The following is a 17,274-nucleotide window of genomic DNA, read 5'->3' as shown; positions in this document are numbered from 1 at the left end:
TATTTTTCTCAGGTTTTATAATGGGAAGTAGTTTATTCAAGTGGCAACATTCAAGACAGAATCATGTTATAACTACAACTGTACCCATAAATGAGATATAAACAAGTATATTAAGAAGTAGATTAGATTCAGCATGAGATCATAGTCCTGTAGCTGGATACGAGAATTACTACATCCTTGGTGCAACCAGTTTCAATACACACGAAGCTCTAGGATTGGCTGATTTGGGGGAAGGGGACCAAACAGCGAGGTCATTGGTCCCACTGGATTAGGAAAGGCAGTCAGCTGTGCCCTTTCAAAGGAACCATCCCGGCAATTGCCTGAGGCAATTTAAGGAAATCACGGAAAACCTAAATCACAACCCTTGTCCTCCTGAATGCGAGTCCACCGAAGCTCTACAAGATCAACTGTTTTGGCAGTGAAATAACAACATAATCCAACACAAGTATGCACTGACACAATGTTTACATTTTTAATACAACTGTACTATATTGCATCATGAACTTAAGATATTGATTATATTAATTACAAGAGAATGGTCCACTAATGTTGTGCTGAGTTCTGTGTAAATATTTTTGGTAATGTAGTTAATATCACAAAAAATCCATTTGTGAAGTTTTGGCTGATGCTATACATGCAAAGTTACATAATAGTTTCTAAGACTACCATAAGGAGAAAACAAACAGATACTGCTGGGTGTCAAGTGTTAACAGTTATTTTAACAAGCACACTGTGCAAGAATGATAAAATGCAGCAACCTTATTTTCAGTGTAGCATTCGCTGGAAAACATACTACTTTGAATATGTGTTAAAAATGGAAATCAACATTAGATTTTTGCAAATCTTTGTTTAAAAATTCCTGGAAGGTATCTGAAACACTCCTATGAAAGAACAAGCTTATAGCAAATATTTTTAACATTCAACCTGTCAGCATATCAGTAAGTTTTTTGCCTGTTATGAATATCTGAAGCAGACGGCAGTTGAAGTCACACACAAAAAAGCACGAAAAACATCTGATATGTAATATAGCTAATGTCTTAGATAAACCTTAAAATATTTAAGTAATGTGGATATGAGTAGCACAACTGAAATAGCTGCATGAGTATTAGCTTAACAGCCAAAGGAATACTATTAATGCTACTCACATGATTATTTTAAAATGTCAGTAATCAACTGCCAAAACATTCACAACAATGTCCCTTAGCTTAAAGCACTCCAAAAAAGCAGTGGAGCTCACATAAAACCAGATATAGAAAACTGGCTTGGACCACGAAGTGTCAGCAGGGCAATTTTTGTGGTAAACATACAGATTTATAGAAAGGATATGCTCAGAGAAAATGGAGATATTATATTAATTGCAGTAGACAAGAAACTCAAATTGGCCAAGACACAAATTGGAATGCATGAACGATAATTTGGGCAAGCCCCCCCCCCCCCCCCTTCCCCTATCAATGAGGGGCATAAGCTATATTTGGACCCTCTATCCATCACCAAACTCAGTCAGTTTGGATAATTACTTTTGTAAGTGGTGAGTGTGACAAGACTTCCTGTGCAACAATACTAAAAGCTTTCTCTGAAAGTTACTTAGAGCACACAGTTTGGGGACTTACTCATGACAGAAGTATATTAGATCCGATGGCAACAAAGAGATCTGTGCTCTTTGAAGACGTCACCACTGAAACTGGTATCAGTGAGCGTGAGGCAGTTGTAGCAACAACAATTAGTAAAATACAAAGGCCAACAAATGCAAGCAGAAAGAGTTATATGTTCAGTAAATAAAGAGGCAGCAGTGCCTCCTTGTAAGTAAGGACTTAACATTTATCTTTGGGTGTGAGCATGTACAGGAACTGTGGGTCAAGTTTAGAAACATATTTGATCAATCCCAGGATGGGTACGTACTTCGTAGAATAATTTATTATGTCAGGACTCATCATGGTAGACAGTACCTATAAACAAACACCCAAATAAACTGTGACTACTGCACAATAGGTGTGAAACAAAGCATAATGGTACACATAAAAAGGTATTAATTGCAACATGTTTGGCCATCCAAAGAGAAATGTATGAAACTTTCAATGCCTACTGAGGTAGGGCTTTACTGATGAACCCCTCATAAAACTGAAATAAATTCTGGTAATAATATATAAAGGCTGTCAGAGGCACCAGAGTAAGTATCCAGATACTCCTGGATGAGACAGGAACCAAAAGTTGGGTACTAAAGCAAAATCTGAAAAACCAATTTTATTACCAAAAATATTATCACATGCAGTATCAAAAGAAATTTGTGACTGGACTGAGGATTTATTGTTAAGGAGGACACAGCATGGAGAGTCATTGACAGATGTAGGAATAACTTCAAGCTTAGCTCAGGAAAGTGTGCTGAGATTAGGGACATGAAAAATTCATGTTTGCAATAAATGTGAAGATAGATGCAAATTCTGCCTCAAAATGTGAAAACGTGACTTTATGTAATAAATGCTGTTTCTGTATACAAATTAACCATTTCAATTGAAATAGTTTGAAATAACTTTGATTTCTGCATATAAATATCACAAAAGTAATCAATTTCTAGTTACTGGTAAAGCCCAATTTGGGAAGAGTATGTGCTAAAGAAAGTATCTGCAAAATAAAGAACGCACCTATTCACAAATGCAACAATGTATCAGTGTAACTGTTGGTCAGGTCCCGGTCCCACATCAGTCAGTGGGCAGCTGAATGGTGTCTATAGGATACACATCACATAAAGGCACTTGAAATCTCAGAACAATGAATGCTTGCTGATTATCATGCAAAAGTGAAGACATTACAACATGACCATTTTATGTGCGGGATGTTCTGAACTGTTATTATACAGGACACCGCTAAAGGCTGGACCTGCACTACCTTGTTTATGACATTGTGAACCTCAGCAAGCAATTGCATGGCAACCATTTACAAATGCTCTGTGTACTCCAATTTTGCTTTGCATTGTGTGGAATGAGCAAAGAGACTAATGCTAGTCCATCACGAAGTTGGAGTATGGCTATCATATCAGAAGGGACTGGAGATTTATGTGTCAATTCTGCTTTCGTAGAAACACAGTACACAGATTGGATGACCTGTGAGTGGGCACAGTGCACCAAGGGTGACATAATTTTTGTTTTGGTAACAAGGTTGGAACCACTCTGGTGCACCAAGTCACTGGACAGAGATGGTGTTTGCTCCTTCTAGCAGAAATGAAGATATCTCATGGCTTCATTCAATGCCAAAGACTTTACTGTTAGCTGAGTAGAGTGTTGCTGACTACGGACTGTATCCTATTGGTCAACATGATAGTGAAACTGAGATATCAGAGTAACAAAGAAGTAAACTCTGAGTAGTCACAGAAGGGTTAAACTATTGCCAATTGCTCAACTGGAGAAGGAGAGGGGTTCATATGCATTTTTGCACACAAGAGAATGTCTTAATATCCGATTTTATTCACAGCATCAGTTGTCAGTGGCAAGGTGCCTCATGCTTCATGTGGTCACATTATCATTACACAAAAAAAAAGTCTCCTTTTGCTGTAGTAAATTTAAAAGAAATTATACATTGGCCCTGGTATCTGTGTTGAATTCAATAGAGCTAATAAGGTCCTCACCTCTGAGCTACATTCTGATCAGTGATTGCTTGTGGTGGCTTCTTCCAGGGGCAAGATATTCCATACCCAGGCAATCGTCGAAAATCAAACTGACAACAGACCTTCGGGTCTGGTCCACAAGTATGTGGAACATCATAACTATAGAATGGCATCATGTGAGTCAGCAAATCTGTTGTTCCAGAATGATCTGTAAAAAATTTCATCAATATTCTACGTAAGAGAAGAAATTTTATACCTTCTCTCAACAAATGTCAACAACATGACATATTATTTTAATATGTTTATGCAAAATAATATGGGATACAGCGATACAATAAAGAGAGTTGCACAAAATTCATCATTACAGCTTATGTCAGAAAATAATGAGCAAAAGTACAATGCTGATTATGCAGTACAATCAAAAGTGTAGGAATTATGAAAGACAATTTTACTAGTGTTTGCTGTGATTATAATGAAGCTTGCAGCTTGAACTGCAGATTTACAGGTCACTGCTGCCTGCATCTGCCATAAGACAGCTGCTCATACTTCCCCTGAGTGTTACACATAAGGCACCTGCGCTGAGTCTGAGGTTTCCCCTGCTGAATGTCACTGGGCCTGGTCCTCGGGCAGTAACACTGTGCATGTGCATTCCATACTATGCGACTAAATCTTCAGGTGTTTTCCAAAGGCTCACATGTGTCACAGTCTTTTCAGTGAAACTGTCTGCAACCCAACATGTCATCTATATGGGGAATAGCAATATATCCTTTTCATAATATTTTTGATTTTCTAACCTGGACTTTCTATTGTTAGATTTGTGAAGAAATTTTTACAGAATGGTTCCATGTTAGACAAATAAAAATCTAGAGAACTCAATGTTTTAACTAAAAATTAATTACACAAGGTAGGAGACACCTTGGAAAGAAGTCTGAGAAAGCCATTGTGTGGTTTTGCACTTCAGACTGCTTTGTCAGCAGCCTGTGCTCACAGAGTTATGCACAAACTCCAACTGAAACCATATAAAATAACACTAGTGCATCGACTGTCTAACTCAGATACTGTATCTCAACATTATTACTGGTACTGGCTGTTACTGCCTGTGTGTGATGGGGAGGTTGAACCCGAAATGCTCTTTTTTTCTGATGAAGCACAGTTGCATTTTGTCAGGGTACATAAATTCGAAGAACTATCACTCTGGCATTTCAAAAGTCCTCATCAGATGCATCAACAGCCTTCACATGATGTAAAAACAGGAGTGTGGTGTAAAAGAAATTTCTTTTACTTTTGACAGCGATATCTCGATTTCGCCTCTTTCCACCACTGGCGGCGCGGCATGTTTACTGCGCTAGAGGGCAGCTACGGCACCTTCTCGCGCACGCGTTGTGGGTCTTCTGTGGCCTATATAGGGGGTGCCGCTTGCGCTGGGAAGTCAGTTCCGATGAGATTGTGCACCAGCGCTCTCACCTGAAGATGGCGGCCAGTTGGACCGCGGAAATATTGTGTCATGAAGACGTTATGATCCGGCTGCATACCCGAGAAGAATATTATCAGTAATAGTACTACTAACCAGATCTGCAATAAAGTGGTGTAATCAGAGTGCTTAAGCATGGACCAGTAGAAACAGCTGGCAGATTTGTTAGTCAATTTTCAGATTGTGTTCGTAGAGTAACCTGGAACCATTAGTGTTTTATACCTACAATATGGAGGTGTATCCCCATCAAACTTATTGCAAAGCCACATATTCAGTGCTCTGGACAAAGAAAGAAGTGGTTACCCATGAAATACGGAAAAGGTTGGAATGGAATATTATAGAAGCTCCAATCCATGCCAATTGGTTCAGCACTGGTTGCTTGACCATCTCAGAAAAAATTTGTATTTGCCGGGTGAATTCCCTAATGTTCAGTAGTCACAAAAATTTTTTTTTTTAAATTTATTTTTTATTGTTTTGAAATGGCGGCCATATTTGTTCCAGGCTGCATGTGTTTTTTTTGTATTTGCAAGCATCTACATTTTTTTACGATTATTCAGTAGTGGATTGTCCTAAGCCTTTCAGATAAAATGCATTTAGTTCAATACACTCTGGGCTACAAATTAACATCATTATCGCTTAGCTGAATGTATTCTTTAATATATTTTTAATAGTTCAAAATTATCAGCCATAAATTAAGAAAACTCCATTTTTGGACAGTAGTTTTCCAAAGAAAGATTACTTTATCAGCTGTAATATTTTTTCTGCTATTACACTGTATAGTATAGTTACTTTTTGCAGAGTATCAATGGTGAGCAGCTTACACTTAACAAAATACACTATTTTAAAAAATTTGTTTAGCAAAAATACACCTTGGATCTGGACTTCTGCATGTCAATAGTCATTCGAAGGAATCTGGGATACCTTGCTTAATGCAGAAATCCTACACATCCTGAAATGATGCAGGATTTCTGTATTGCATCAGATCCGTCATCATTTAGCCTGGGGTACGTGTCTCTTTCAACTGTGCCAAACAGCATGGAAAACAGACATTAGGATCATAGGATTCGCTAGCAGAGTGCTTTCACAAAGCGAGAGGGCATATTCAACTCAACTACGGAGATGGAAACATTACCCATGGTTTGGGTCTTATGTGATTACAAGTCACTAAGCTTTTTACTACCATGCCACTTATTGCTTGCTAGGTTAGCAAGTTGGGCTTTTTGAGGCAGAGTATGACCTAGAAATTATTCCTGTATAAGGCAGCGACAATATCACTGCAGATACGCTATTGCACTTGCCGGAAGGGTATAGCGTCCCCAGTGAAATAATACGAAAAGACTTAAAAAACAGTATTTATAAAGAAGAGACATTTAAAAATTGGATAATATACATTTTTATCATGTACCTGTATTATAATAATTTCTCTGTGTAAGTTTTGAGGGCAAAGAAATATAATAAAATGATCTAAAGAGACGACAAGATACGCTCTTTTGTTAATTTTTTAGTCGTCTTCACTTCTTCTCTTGTCTTGGTTGCGTGTGGATGGACATCTTGTGAGTGCTGGCCAATGCAAGCATATTTGTACTAACTAAGCAGATAATATATTGATTTAATATCACTGTTCACTTTTAATTTGTAACAGGTGACCCCGATTTCATGTCTGCCTTCCTTTGAATTAACCTGCATTCAAGTAATTTACAGTTCAACAATCACAGCGGCCGATGCAGCCAACGACGCCATTACGTGGTGATATTAACTTATAAAAATTAGCGAAAGCAAAAAACTCGCCCGCCATTAGCATAACATACATTTTTCTCCACAGCCATGTGATGAGTTAGTCAACCATTATAGGATAGAAAATGGTATACTATTCCACTGAAAAAATGTTCAGGGTGACAACTGATGTGATTGCATACCATCAGAGTTGTTGGACAATCTGATCTGGTACACCAACAGTACATGGGGGCATTTTGAAATTCAAATGTGCACTAGGAAAATTTCCAATTACTATTATTACCCTAACCTTAAAAGGAGGGGGTGTAATTTTGTGAGGAAGTGCGTTATGTCAGAAGGCCAAACATACAAATGTATCTACAAAAGCTGAATGCCATCCTATAGTTCCAGTTACTTCCTACAGTTCCAGTTAGAATTAACATCAAGGAGTTTAATAGATTCATCAGAACATTTGCTCACAGGCAACATACAAAATGGGTCAAGCATGTTCCATTGTTTGAAGTAGTATTTAATAATTTACCAAACACTTCAACAGGTTATACCTCGTGAGAGATAATGTTTCAGAGTAGAGAATACAATGACGGGGTCAATAGAATAATTGATTATTTTCATTGTTACAATAATGTTCTTTGTCTTTTATGTATAGATGTAGGGTTTTAATATTTTCCTTTAGTTCTGAAGTCCAAAGTTTTTTAGTACTTATTATCCTGGTTAGTCTATAATAGTACCTAGTAATCATCAATCATTTTTAGCAGTGAGAATATTATGTATTGTTTATGATATGAATAACAGTGTTGTGAAGAGTTATTAATTGGAAGGTCTGGGGGGAAAGCTATAGTTTATTGTGAACTTAAATACTACATAATAATGTGCTCGAGATTAAGTCTCATTTGACCATTAGGAAAATTCTGATACTGACTCTAAGAAAGGAGCTGTTGCAGATTTAGTTTATTTGACATCAGTAGTAATAATAAAGTAATGTTTCCTTTCACTATACGTACTAAATGTAACAGAAATTAGTATTTGACCATTGGACCCAAATGTTTGTATCACAATGTACACAAGTACAGACTGTACTACCCACATGTGTTTCAGTGTAAATGGAAATGCATTATGGACTGTGGAAGAACCACTTATTCTGAGCAAATCACTCAGCAACTGCGCGAAGCATTTTTTTCTAAACTGACCCAAGTTATATCAAAGTAAATATGAACGCAGCAGTCAGTATTTGTCGCATTTATAAAAAAAATGAAACACACAGTGGTGCCCAGAGTAATTCAAAATGGAATATATGTTACAGAGACATAGTCTTTGTGAAATCAGACCACAGTATTGCGTAAATAATTCCAAATCAGCAGGAGTGAAGTATACAAGTAATGGGGCTAAGAAGCCAATCTTGTAATGCACCATAATGTTCACGGTTGAAACAAAAGCACAATTTAACTGAAAATGTAAAGATAAATTTGTTACTATGTTAAAAAGCACTGTTTGAAACCACAAATCCTGATTAGAACTCAACAGGACATATGTCACAGTCTGCGGTTAAGACACCTTTGAACTACGGTACGCTAAACAACATTACTAACATAAGTGTGTGTGAAAACTGTAGTTATTTCCCATAGAGTGATGCATCAATGGACAGAAAATCAGCTGATGCAGCGTGACTTTCGGATCAGAATGTTCCAGTGAGCGACTGCGCTGACAATAAGGATTCTGGATGCTTTGTTGCGCAGTGAATCATAGTGCATGTGTAATAAATATGACCATGGGGAAGTGTGGGATGCATGATGGACCAAATACAATTTTTTGTTTGGCATCCATAATTACACCGTCTACATCCAGTTGGCAAAATTTATGAACATTGTGCAGCAACATTATGTGCAAGCGAACTGATAAGATTAGCAAAAGGCAACTATGGACAACATACTAAGCTGAAACTTCACAAACAGTGAACTCACTCATGGGGTACTAAAGTGATTATGTGCTATAAACCACCTGTAATTTAGTGGAGTGTCAATCACATCACCAGCCTTTGGGTAGAAGCGTAGCCAGTCAACACTCCACAGTACAAAACTTTGCCCAACAATCTCACCACAGCAACTATGCATGCCGTCACAGGCAGGTGACCACTGTGTAGTGGGGCGGAGGCATTGCAGCATGCTGTTTTTGTAGCAAGCATTGTAAGAGCATAACCATGAATACAAATGTCAAACTATTTCAATGTATTAAATGTTCGGTGATGTTCAAAAAGACAAGTGATGTTCAAAAAGACAAAAGGACAATTGTGCAAACCTATATTCTCCACATATGTACATAAATGTATGTATTTTTCTATGAAATACGTAAATAATATGATCATTGTTATTTGTTTCCAATTTACTGATGTAGTATGTCAAGCAACCATTGATACTGATGTATGTCAAACACAATATGAAAGTTTATTTTACCTAAAGGGTGCAATGCACACATCGGTAATTGCTGAGTCATGTATTGTAATGCCAACCATATGAAGTTAAAAACGCGCAAAACACAGATAGTGGCAGTCTGAAAGCTTTCGTCCAGGTTTTTGACTACTGGGAATTTTACTTCGGGCCGTGCCACATAGGCAACAGCCAGTAAATCTGCCGTGCAAGCTGTGGGTCTCCTGCCCAGACATCATACGCAAAAACACCCTGTATGTAAAATATGAGGAGCGTTGAAGCCCATGTATCACAATTTGAACCAATTCAGATACTGAACATGCATTTGTAGTATTAATAGTGTGTCGCCCACAAAATGAGAAATGAGAAGGTACACTCTAATGCATTTTAGTGTAACAAAAATTTAACAGCATCAGAAGAAGCAACTACTATTAGAGCCTGAAAACGTAAAGACTTCAGCTCCTCCACCTTTCTTGGACGCAAACAAGTTGCAAGTATTCACTGGTATGTGTATGGCAGAATCTAAAAATTAACTTTAACAGAGAAATGTCATCTTTCACAGAATACATCACTGTTCTCATCGTGGAATACACCAAATGATAGACGTCTACAGTTTCATGAATATAACCAGTTACAAGTCTGTCTGAATGCCATGAATCATGAATGTGAACAACATCACTGTCCTACAAAACGCAATTGAATGTGCAGTGTGGCTTGCCACACAATGTAAAGGCAGAGGTGGCGTAGCCTATGGGGACAGTTTGCTACAGGCAATAGTCCAAGAAGGCATCTGTGTAAGTCAGGCCTGGGGCCTGAATTTGTGGTATTCACTCTGGCTCTGCTCATGATCATATTTCCCATGTATCTCCCACCATGGGATTTTGCAATCAAGAGTAGTGCAATTTCATTCAAGTCATTATCCAATTCTGGCTCAGATGAGTAACTGAAGATTGTAGTTATTCAAGTCATCCCTTTGTTTGACTATTTCCCAACCGAGTTCTATAACTCTTTCAAACTTCCAGTGAGCCATCTCCTCATTAGCTGACTGGATAGGACTCTCCAATGTTGTTGAGCATCTAGACCACTCGCTGAATGCAACAAAGGGACTCAATTTTCTGCTGCAAGGTGTGGGGTTGGTTATGGAGTAGCACACAGTTGTCATGTCACAAGTTATAGGAATATATCCCCCCCACCCCACCCTTTTGGAATACTGAACCTGCTCAGCCTGACATCAAGCAAAATGATGGAATGGCTTTGAGAACCCCTTTTGCATTACTTGAATAACTCTTAAGCAGGGAAGCAGCAGAGCCAGAAACCAGGAGTGTAACAGAGTCCCCGAGAAGGAGAAGGAGAAGAAGAAGAAGAAGAAGAAGAAGACAGTCCCTATTCAGCGCCAGGGAATAGATGGTGCCTGGGAAAGACAGACGACACCTGGAGTTGGAGTTGTTACCCCTGGAGGCAGACAGGGCTAGTGCAACCACAGTAGCAGTGAACAGATCATACCCAGAGTTGAGGAGGACATCCTGGAAACGGCTACGGGTGGCCAATGGCAGCACAAGGATACGGACAATGGCGCGAGGCCATCCTGTGGTCATGGTGGGTAGTGCAAGGTCGCAAACAGTGCACGGAGGTGGTGCATTGGCACTGGTAGTTGCGGACAGCAATGCAGTGTCACAGATGCGGACAACGGTGCAAGAGGCGGTGGCAGACACAGCATACAGCGCGGGGTCACAGACGATGCAAAGATGGTGCAGCAGCATCAGTGATGACAGACAATGGCATGGGTAAGACGTGGCATGAGGGCAGCCAGCAGCAGGGCCAACAGACTCCCAAGGTTGCAACTGGTGGTGTGAGACAGCAAAAGGCAGACATCAGCAGCTGCAGCAGTGGTACAACAGCAATGCTTTGCAGCAGACACCACATAAAAGCAATGGCAGCAGTGAGAAGTCCAACAGTGAGTTAAAAGACTAATAGGTGTGACATGAGATGGAGATAAGGTTTCTGGTGCTGACTCTGATGCGCCCGAGTCACAAAACAGGCAATTCATTAGTTTGTCAGTTCTGCTAAAATTACCACTGCAATTGTTTGATGGCACTTACAACACTCTAAATGATTTCCTTGACAACTGTGATCTTATGTTTGAACTTACAGACCTATAGCAGGATGAAACCCACTTGAAATTTGTTAGAACTAAAATAGCGGGCTCAGCACATACAACTTATTAGTCAGAGATCTAAGTATCACTTGGCGAGATGTGCATGCCATTTTAGTAGAAAACTATGCTAGTAAAAGGACACTTGACTTCTATGCATGTCAGATACTTGCAAGTCAGCAAGACTGTGAGGAAAGTATAGCTCAGCGGGACACCATTTCAGGAAAGCAACCAAGAGGTACCAAGCGAGAATCGGAACTAGAAAGCAGCTTTACTCTCATGTGGATATTAAGCCAAGCAATGTTTATCCAAAGGATTTATGATGACAGGATAAAGACAACAGTGCATGTGCGACATGAGCAGCAATCATAGGCAGAGGCTATAGAGATAGACCTGACACAAGAGAGTGCAATGGTGATGGTGCAGTGCCACAGACCAAGAAGAAGACCACCTAATGTTTCACATGTGGGAAGCCAGGCCATATAGAACGAATATGTCATACAGATAAAGAATAAGGAAGGTGGGCCAGTTGTACTAAGAAAAGGCAGAGAAATGAACCAATCGGGAGTAGCAAGGTGCTCATAATGTAACCCACCAAGTCATAAGAGGCCCATGTGTGCCTCTGAAGTCTGTAAGGTGTTTTAAATGCAAACAGAATGGTCATTATGCGAGAGACTGCCCAGAAAGTATTTACCATACACAGAATTCACATAGGAGATATAAAAGCCAGGAAAACTAAATAAAAGTGTAAGAAAGCAGTCATCTTACACTTTATTTGGAAAGACATTACCAGTCAACCGTGAAACTAAAAATGAGTTTATGCAATTGGAGTATCATGACAGCATTACTAATTGCCTGAGATTTCTCAGATAAGCCAAATTAAGAGAAGTAGTTTGAGAAATGACGGAGAGAATAGTCCATAGTATTAGGATTCAGGGAATCACTAACATGGTTTCAAGGACAGAGGGAACTGTTGTGCTGTGCGGCATGGCAGTGCATTGGCAGCTACGATATATGGTCATACATGAGGTCCCGCAGGGCAGTGCCTGGAAACACCAATGTGGAAAGGGTGGCATAGCCTGCTGTGCAGTACAAATGTGGAGTTGGCATAGCCCTTGGTGAGAGTTCAGTACAGACAGCGGTCCAGGCCCACGGACTGGATTTGTGGTATTGGCAGCCCATTGCATCTGAAGATGGTCTTTGTAGGCCAAAACTGGTAATGATTGTAACATATGAAAGTGTGTTTCAAAAGTAAAAAATAATACCTTAGCTTACTATTTCAAACATTTCACTTTGGGATGGAGAAAGGTAATAGTTGCAGGTAAACTGGATAGTATTATGGTGATAATTAAAGTGCATTGTAATTTAGGGAGCACTGTAGACTACACCAAACAGTAGACATAATAATGTTGGGCCCTAGTCAGTTGCCTCACCATCTTGGCTGCTATGAGCTCCCGATATTTTCAACCATAAAGGCTACCTCAAGAAAGTACAACATGCTTCAATAAACAATGCAACGCTTTTTTTCTTAACCAAATTTGCTTGAAAAAATGCAGAATTTGTTGAGAGACATCACATAATATTAGCGCATAAGCCCCTGTAGTTTCATGAAGTTCCAACAGGTGGCGGCACTATATATAGCCTTCAAAATGGTGTCTCTAATGGAGGTACTTATTCCACGCAGACTGATAGTTTGGTGGTAGTCACGCCAATGTAAAAGGCCAAAAAGTATATGTGTAACAGCTGGTATATGACATGTGTAATTTCATAGGTGGCTCTCCCTTTGATAGTATGTGTTTTGCCAGTTACAGGGTTGGTCTAGGTGATGGTGGTAGGGTGCATATGGCAAGTCTTGCAGCAAGGACAGTCACTGGAATAGGAGCCATAGGATAGGGAGATTGGTGCAGAAGGAGCATAGGGTCTGACAAGAATATTGCGGAAATTTGGAAGGCAAAAAAAAGTTATTCTAAGTGTGGTGGGCAAAATCTCAGACAGAATGGATGGCATTTAAGGGCATGACTTTAGGAAGTCATGGCCTCGTCGAAATAGCTGATTAATACATTCCAGACCAGGATAATACTGAGTGATTAGTGGTGTGCTTCGAAGTTGGTTTTTGGAGGGATCAGCAGTACCAGGATTGAATGTGATGGCCCAGGAAAACTGCTTTCAATCTAGGCTGGTGGTGTAATTACATTCAGTGAAGACTGAAGCGAGAATGATGGTGTATTGCTGTAAAGAGTTTGCATCCAAACAAATATGTTTGCCTTGAATGCCAAGGCTGTATGGGAGGTAACGTTTGACATGGAAAGGATGGCAACTGTCAAAATGTAAGTAATGTTATTTGTTAGTATGTTGGACAGAAGTGTGTAGTTGGCCTTTGGTGAGGACAAGGACAACATCAGGGAAAGTGGCATGAGACTCAGAATAGGACCACATGAAACTTAACTGGGAGAAGGTATTCAGAAATTATGGTAAAGATATTATCAATGTATTTAAACCAAACCAGGGGCTGAAGACTTATAGATCCCAGGAAAGCCCCTTCCAAGCAACCCATGAAAAGGATGACATTTGGAAGAAGCCACCCTGGACCCCATGGTCATACCCTGATCTGTTTGTATGTCTGCCCCTCAAAGGTGAAGTAGTTGTTGATAAGTATAAAGTTGATTAAGGTGAGTAGGAATGATGTCATAGTTTTGGAATCAGGTTGGTACGGACTGAGAAAATGTTCAGCAGCAGACAGACCATGTACATGGCGGATGTTGGTGTAGAGGGAGATGGCATCTATGGTGACAAGCAGGATGTGTGGTGGGAGTGGGAAGTGCACAGATTTCAGAGAATCTAGGAAATGGTTGGTTCTTTGATATAGGAGGGAAGTCTATGTAGTGTGGGTTGCAGATGCTGATCAACTAAGGCAGATATATATTTGGTGGGTGCTTTGAAGCCAGCAACTATAGAACAGCCACGATGATTGGATTTGTGGATTGGAGTGTGGCTTGGGTGGGCTGAAAAGTTCTATAGATTGAGGTGTTAGCCCTTGTGAAGGGCCTGAGGTTTTAAGGCGGGACTGCAGGTCAGCTAAAATCACAAGGATGGGATCCTGATGGCAGCGCTGTATGTAGATGTGTCGGACAACTGGCCTAGACCTTCACAAACATACTAATTTTGGTCAAATACCACAATGGTAGATCCGTTGCTGGGAGGATAATGATGCAGTCATCAGCTTTTAGGGCACATAAAGCCTGGAGTTCTGCAGAGGACAGGTTAGATTCATGTTGTACGGACCTAAGGAAGAGTTGTGAAGAAATGTGAGGAATTGTTGGAAGGCTTGTAAGGGATGATTTTGAGGTAGTGGTGGTGTAGCAAGTTGGGATCGTCACCAGAACTGTTCCAGGCAGTGTTCAATGTCAGGTTTGCTGTTGCAAAAGATTTGGGATTGGACTGCAAAGTGATATTTCCAGTTGACATTATGTGTGCAGGAGGAGCCACTGGCTTTGAAAGCTTGCCTAATTATAACCTTCTTTTATATGTGTGTTCTGCTGCCATTTTGTGAGTACATTTTATCTATCCAATTACATTAGATTGTCAAAAATTGATTCTTTTTGTTGCTATGTTAGCCCATGTGGCTAACATTCCTTCTTATGTAACCCTCTTGTCAGTCTTTGTTCTTGTCTGTCTTGTTCAAACTGTCATCCGTTTTCTGTAAAATGTAAACTTTCATTACTGGAATTGTCACAGTTAATAAAATATTCTGGGCTGTTAAGCTGTGGTTGAATGGATCCATTCGACCATGGCATAACAGCCTGAAATATTATCTGTATCACCACGATTAATCAACACCTTGTCCCTATATCTTTTCCAGCACTGGTTTCCATAGATGTAGATTGGTCCATTTTTATTTGCATATAACAATTCCATGCTTATTAATGAATTTGCCTACAACAATTTACCATTCACTACACTGCAGGGCCTTCTCCCGATCATCTTTCGCTGATTTATTTGCTAATTTGACATCTATTTCCTTTCCCACCATCCACTTACCTTTGTTTATACATAATTCTTTCACATTTTTGTGTGTCTGTTTTTCACCAAACCACTCTGATCGACTTTTACTGCCATCTTGTACATAACTTTAACTGCCAAACTAAGTAGAAGCATATCGCCTCCTTTTTTGAGCAAGACATCACCAAGCTCTTTCATGCCTGCCTTCCCACAAGCTACATTATGTGGAGTGGCAATTTCTGCAAACACCTGGAAGGCATCACCATGAGAGTCTGCTTAGTCCAGAGATTGGCAATTTCCTCATTGAGCATTTCAGAAGGCAGGTATGGGACTTGCATCCATCTTAGATTTACAAGGCGACACCCAATTCTACGACACCTTTGTGGTGTGGTTAACAGCATGACAACTTCCTATGACATTCAAACAGTCTCCATGCCAACTTAAAATTTACTACCGAGCTAGAAAAGGACCAACAGCTACCCTTCCGAGATGTTCTAGTTCTGGGGAGTGATGAGAAACTGCGCATGTATCAAAAACCAAGAAACACAAACTTGTATTTCCATAATCTGTCAAATCATCCCCAAAGCTACAAAAGAGGTATGATTAATATGCTCGTAACATTCTCAAATGAATATGTGAGCTACAGCACTTACAATGCAACACTTGGAATGTGTTCTGTGTTATGAAACCAAACAATCCCCAAAGTGTCAAAGACTATTACATGCACACTCTAAGATGACTCTCAGTGTAGTGGCTGATGGAACTAGCAGGATCTATGTAAATCTATATATGTTCACCAGATTTAAATGCTATCAAGTTGCTATCAGTGAAGGCAACAGGCAACTGACTTCTTAATGGGTTAACATGTTGCCAAGGTGTTTTTGACTAAACTGCAGAAGTTTTGCTGGGAAGCCCATACACTTCCCCCATGCAGTCCTGATCTCTCTCCATGCAATTTCATACTTTTTTAAGCCCTGAGGAGAGATAGTCATGGCTTGGATTTAATTCAGACAAAGCGGTGCATGCTTAGGTACAATCACTGTTCCATACACAACAGTTTTCCATGAAGTCACTTACCATCTTGTCTTACAGTGAGATAAATGTGTTGACAACTATGGCAATTACTTTTGAAATAATAGGTAGATTACTTTCATCCAACTGTCTTGTTTTCATTTGGAAATCCCTTACAAAACACTTTCAAATTTAATTTCACACAGCATATCAGTGCTCATTAACTTAGCAAAAATTACTTCCACTTTTGTAGATGGAGAAACCCTGAAACGGTGTTGTCTATTATTTAACATTAGCGGTGGCCAGATAGGATTCAATACTAGTCATTTGATTTTCATCAATTCAGCCATCCCAATGATTCAATCCATGAAGAGTTTTCTCAGAGTGAATTCACAGTAAAATATTCATTCTTATCAAATTTAAGCTCGTGTGCTACTCAGTAATGTGTGAATGGATGCCATGTACCATATTCACAAAAATATCATGTATGATACGTTCATCTTTGAATGAAAATCATGCAGATGACCAACCAAACAAACTTTTTCATAAACTTCTGCATTAGGTCAACTGGAAACAATTAAATCTAACACCGCACACACAAATAAAGTGGATACTTCATTGTGTATACTAATGTCATCTGCTCCATTTGATTTCACATTTTTGTGGTGTCCCCATTAGATAATCACTACAAGAAAATCTTTCTAGGCTTCAAGGTCTGGAATATAACTAGAATTTGTAAATTTCCTCAACCTGTCTATTTCTTTTTTCTACTGATTTATATGCTCTTTTTAGGAAATGATCATTACTTCAAAGAATACAAACAAACAATCTCTTTTTTTTTATTTTAAATGAACTCACCACAATTTGACTGTGCTGTTGTTCATTTCAT

At 39.4% G+C, this 17,274-nt stretch overlaps 1 protein-coding gene across 2 annotated transcripts in view; it reads right to left on the bottom strand.

Moving 5' to 3' along the window:
- Positions 1-17,274, bottom strand: part of LOC126466493 (alpha-mannosidase 2) — a 201,713-nt gene that overhangs the window by 105,018 nt on the left and 79,421 nt on the right. For both annotated transcript variants that reach the window (XR_007585984.1, XM_050096391.1), the window contains exon 8: positions 3,620-3,806. Coding sequence is in view for 1 of the 2 variants with exons in the window: in XM_050096391.1 (XP_049952348.1) it covers positions 3,620-3,806 (187 nt within the window). In the remaining variant the exon portion in view is untranslated. The remainder of the gene's footprint in view (positions 1-3,619; positions 3,807-17,274) is intronic.

This window comes from Schistocerca serialis, chromosome 1 (assembly GCF_023864345.2).
Source record: "Schistocerca serialis cubense isolate TAMUIC-IGC-003099 chromosome 1, iqSchSeri2.2, whole genome shotgun sequence".
Classification (NCBI taxonomy): Eukaryota; Metazoa; Arthropoda; class Insecta; order Orthoptera; family Acrididae; genus Schistocerca; species Schistocerca serialis.
This window is presented reverse-complemented; position numbering and strand designations above follow the sequence as displayed.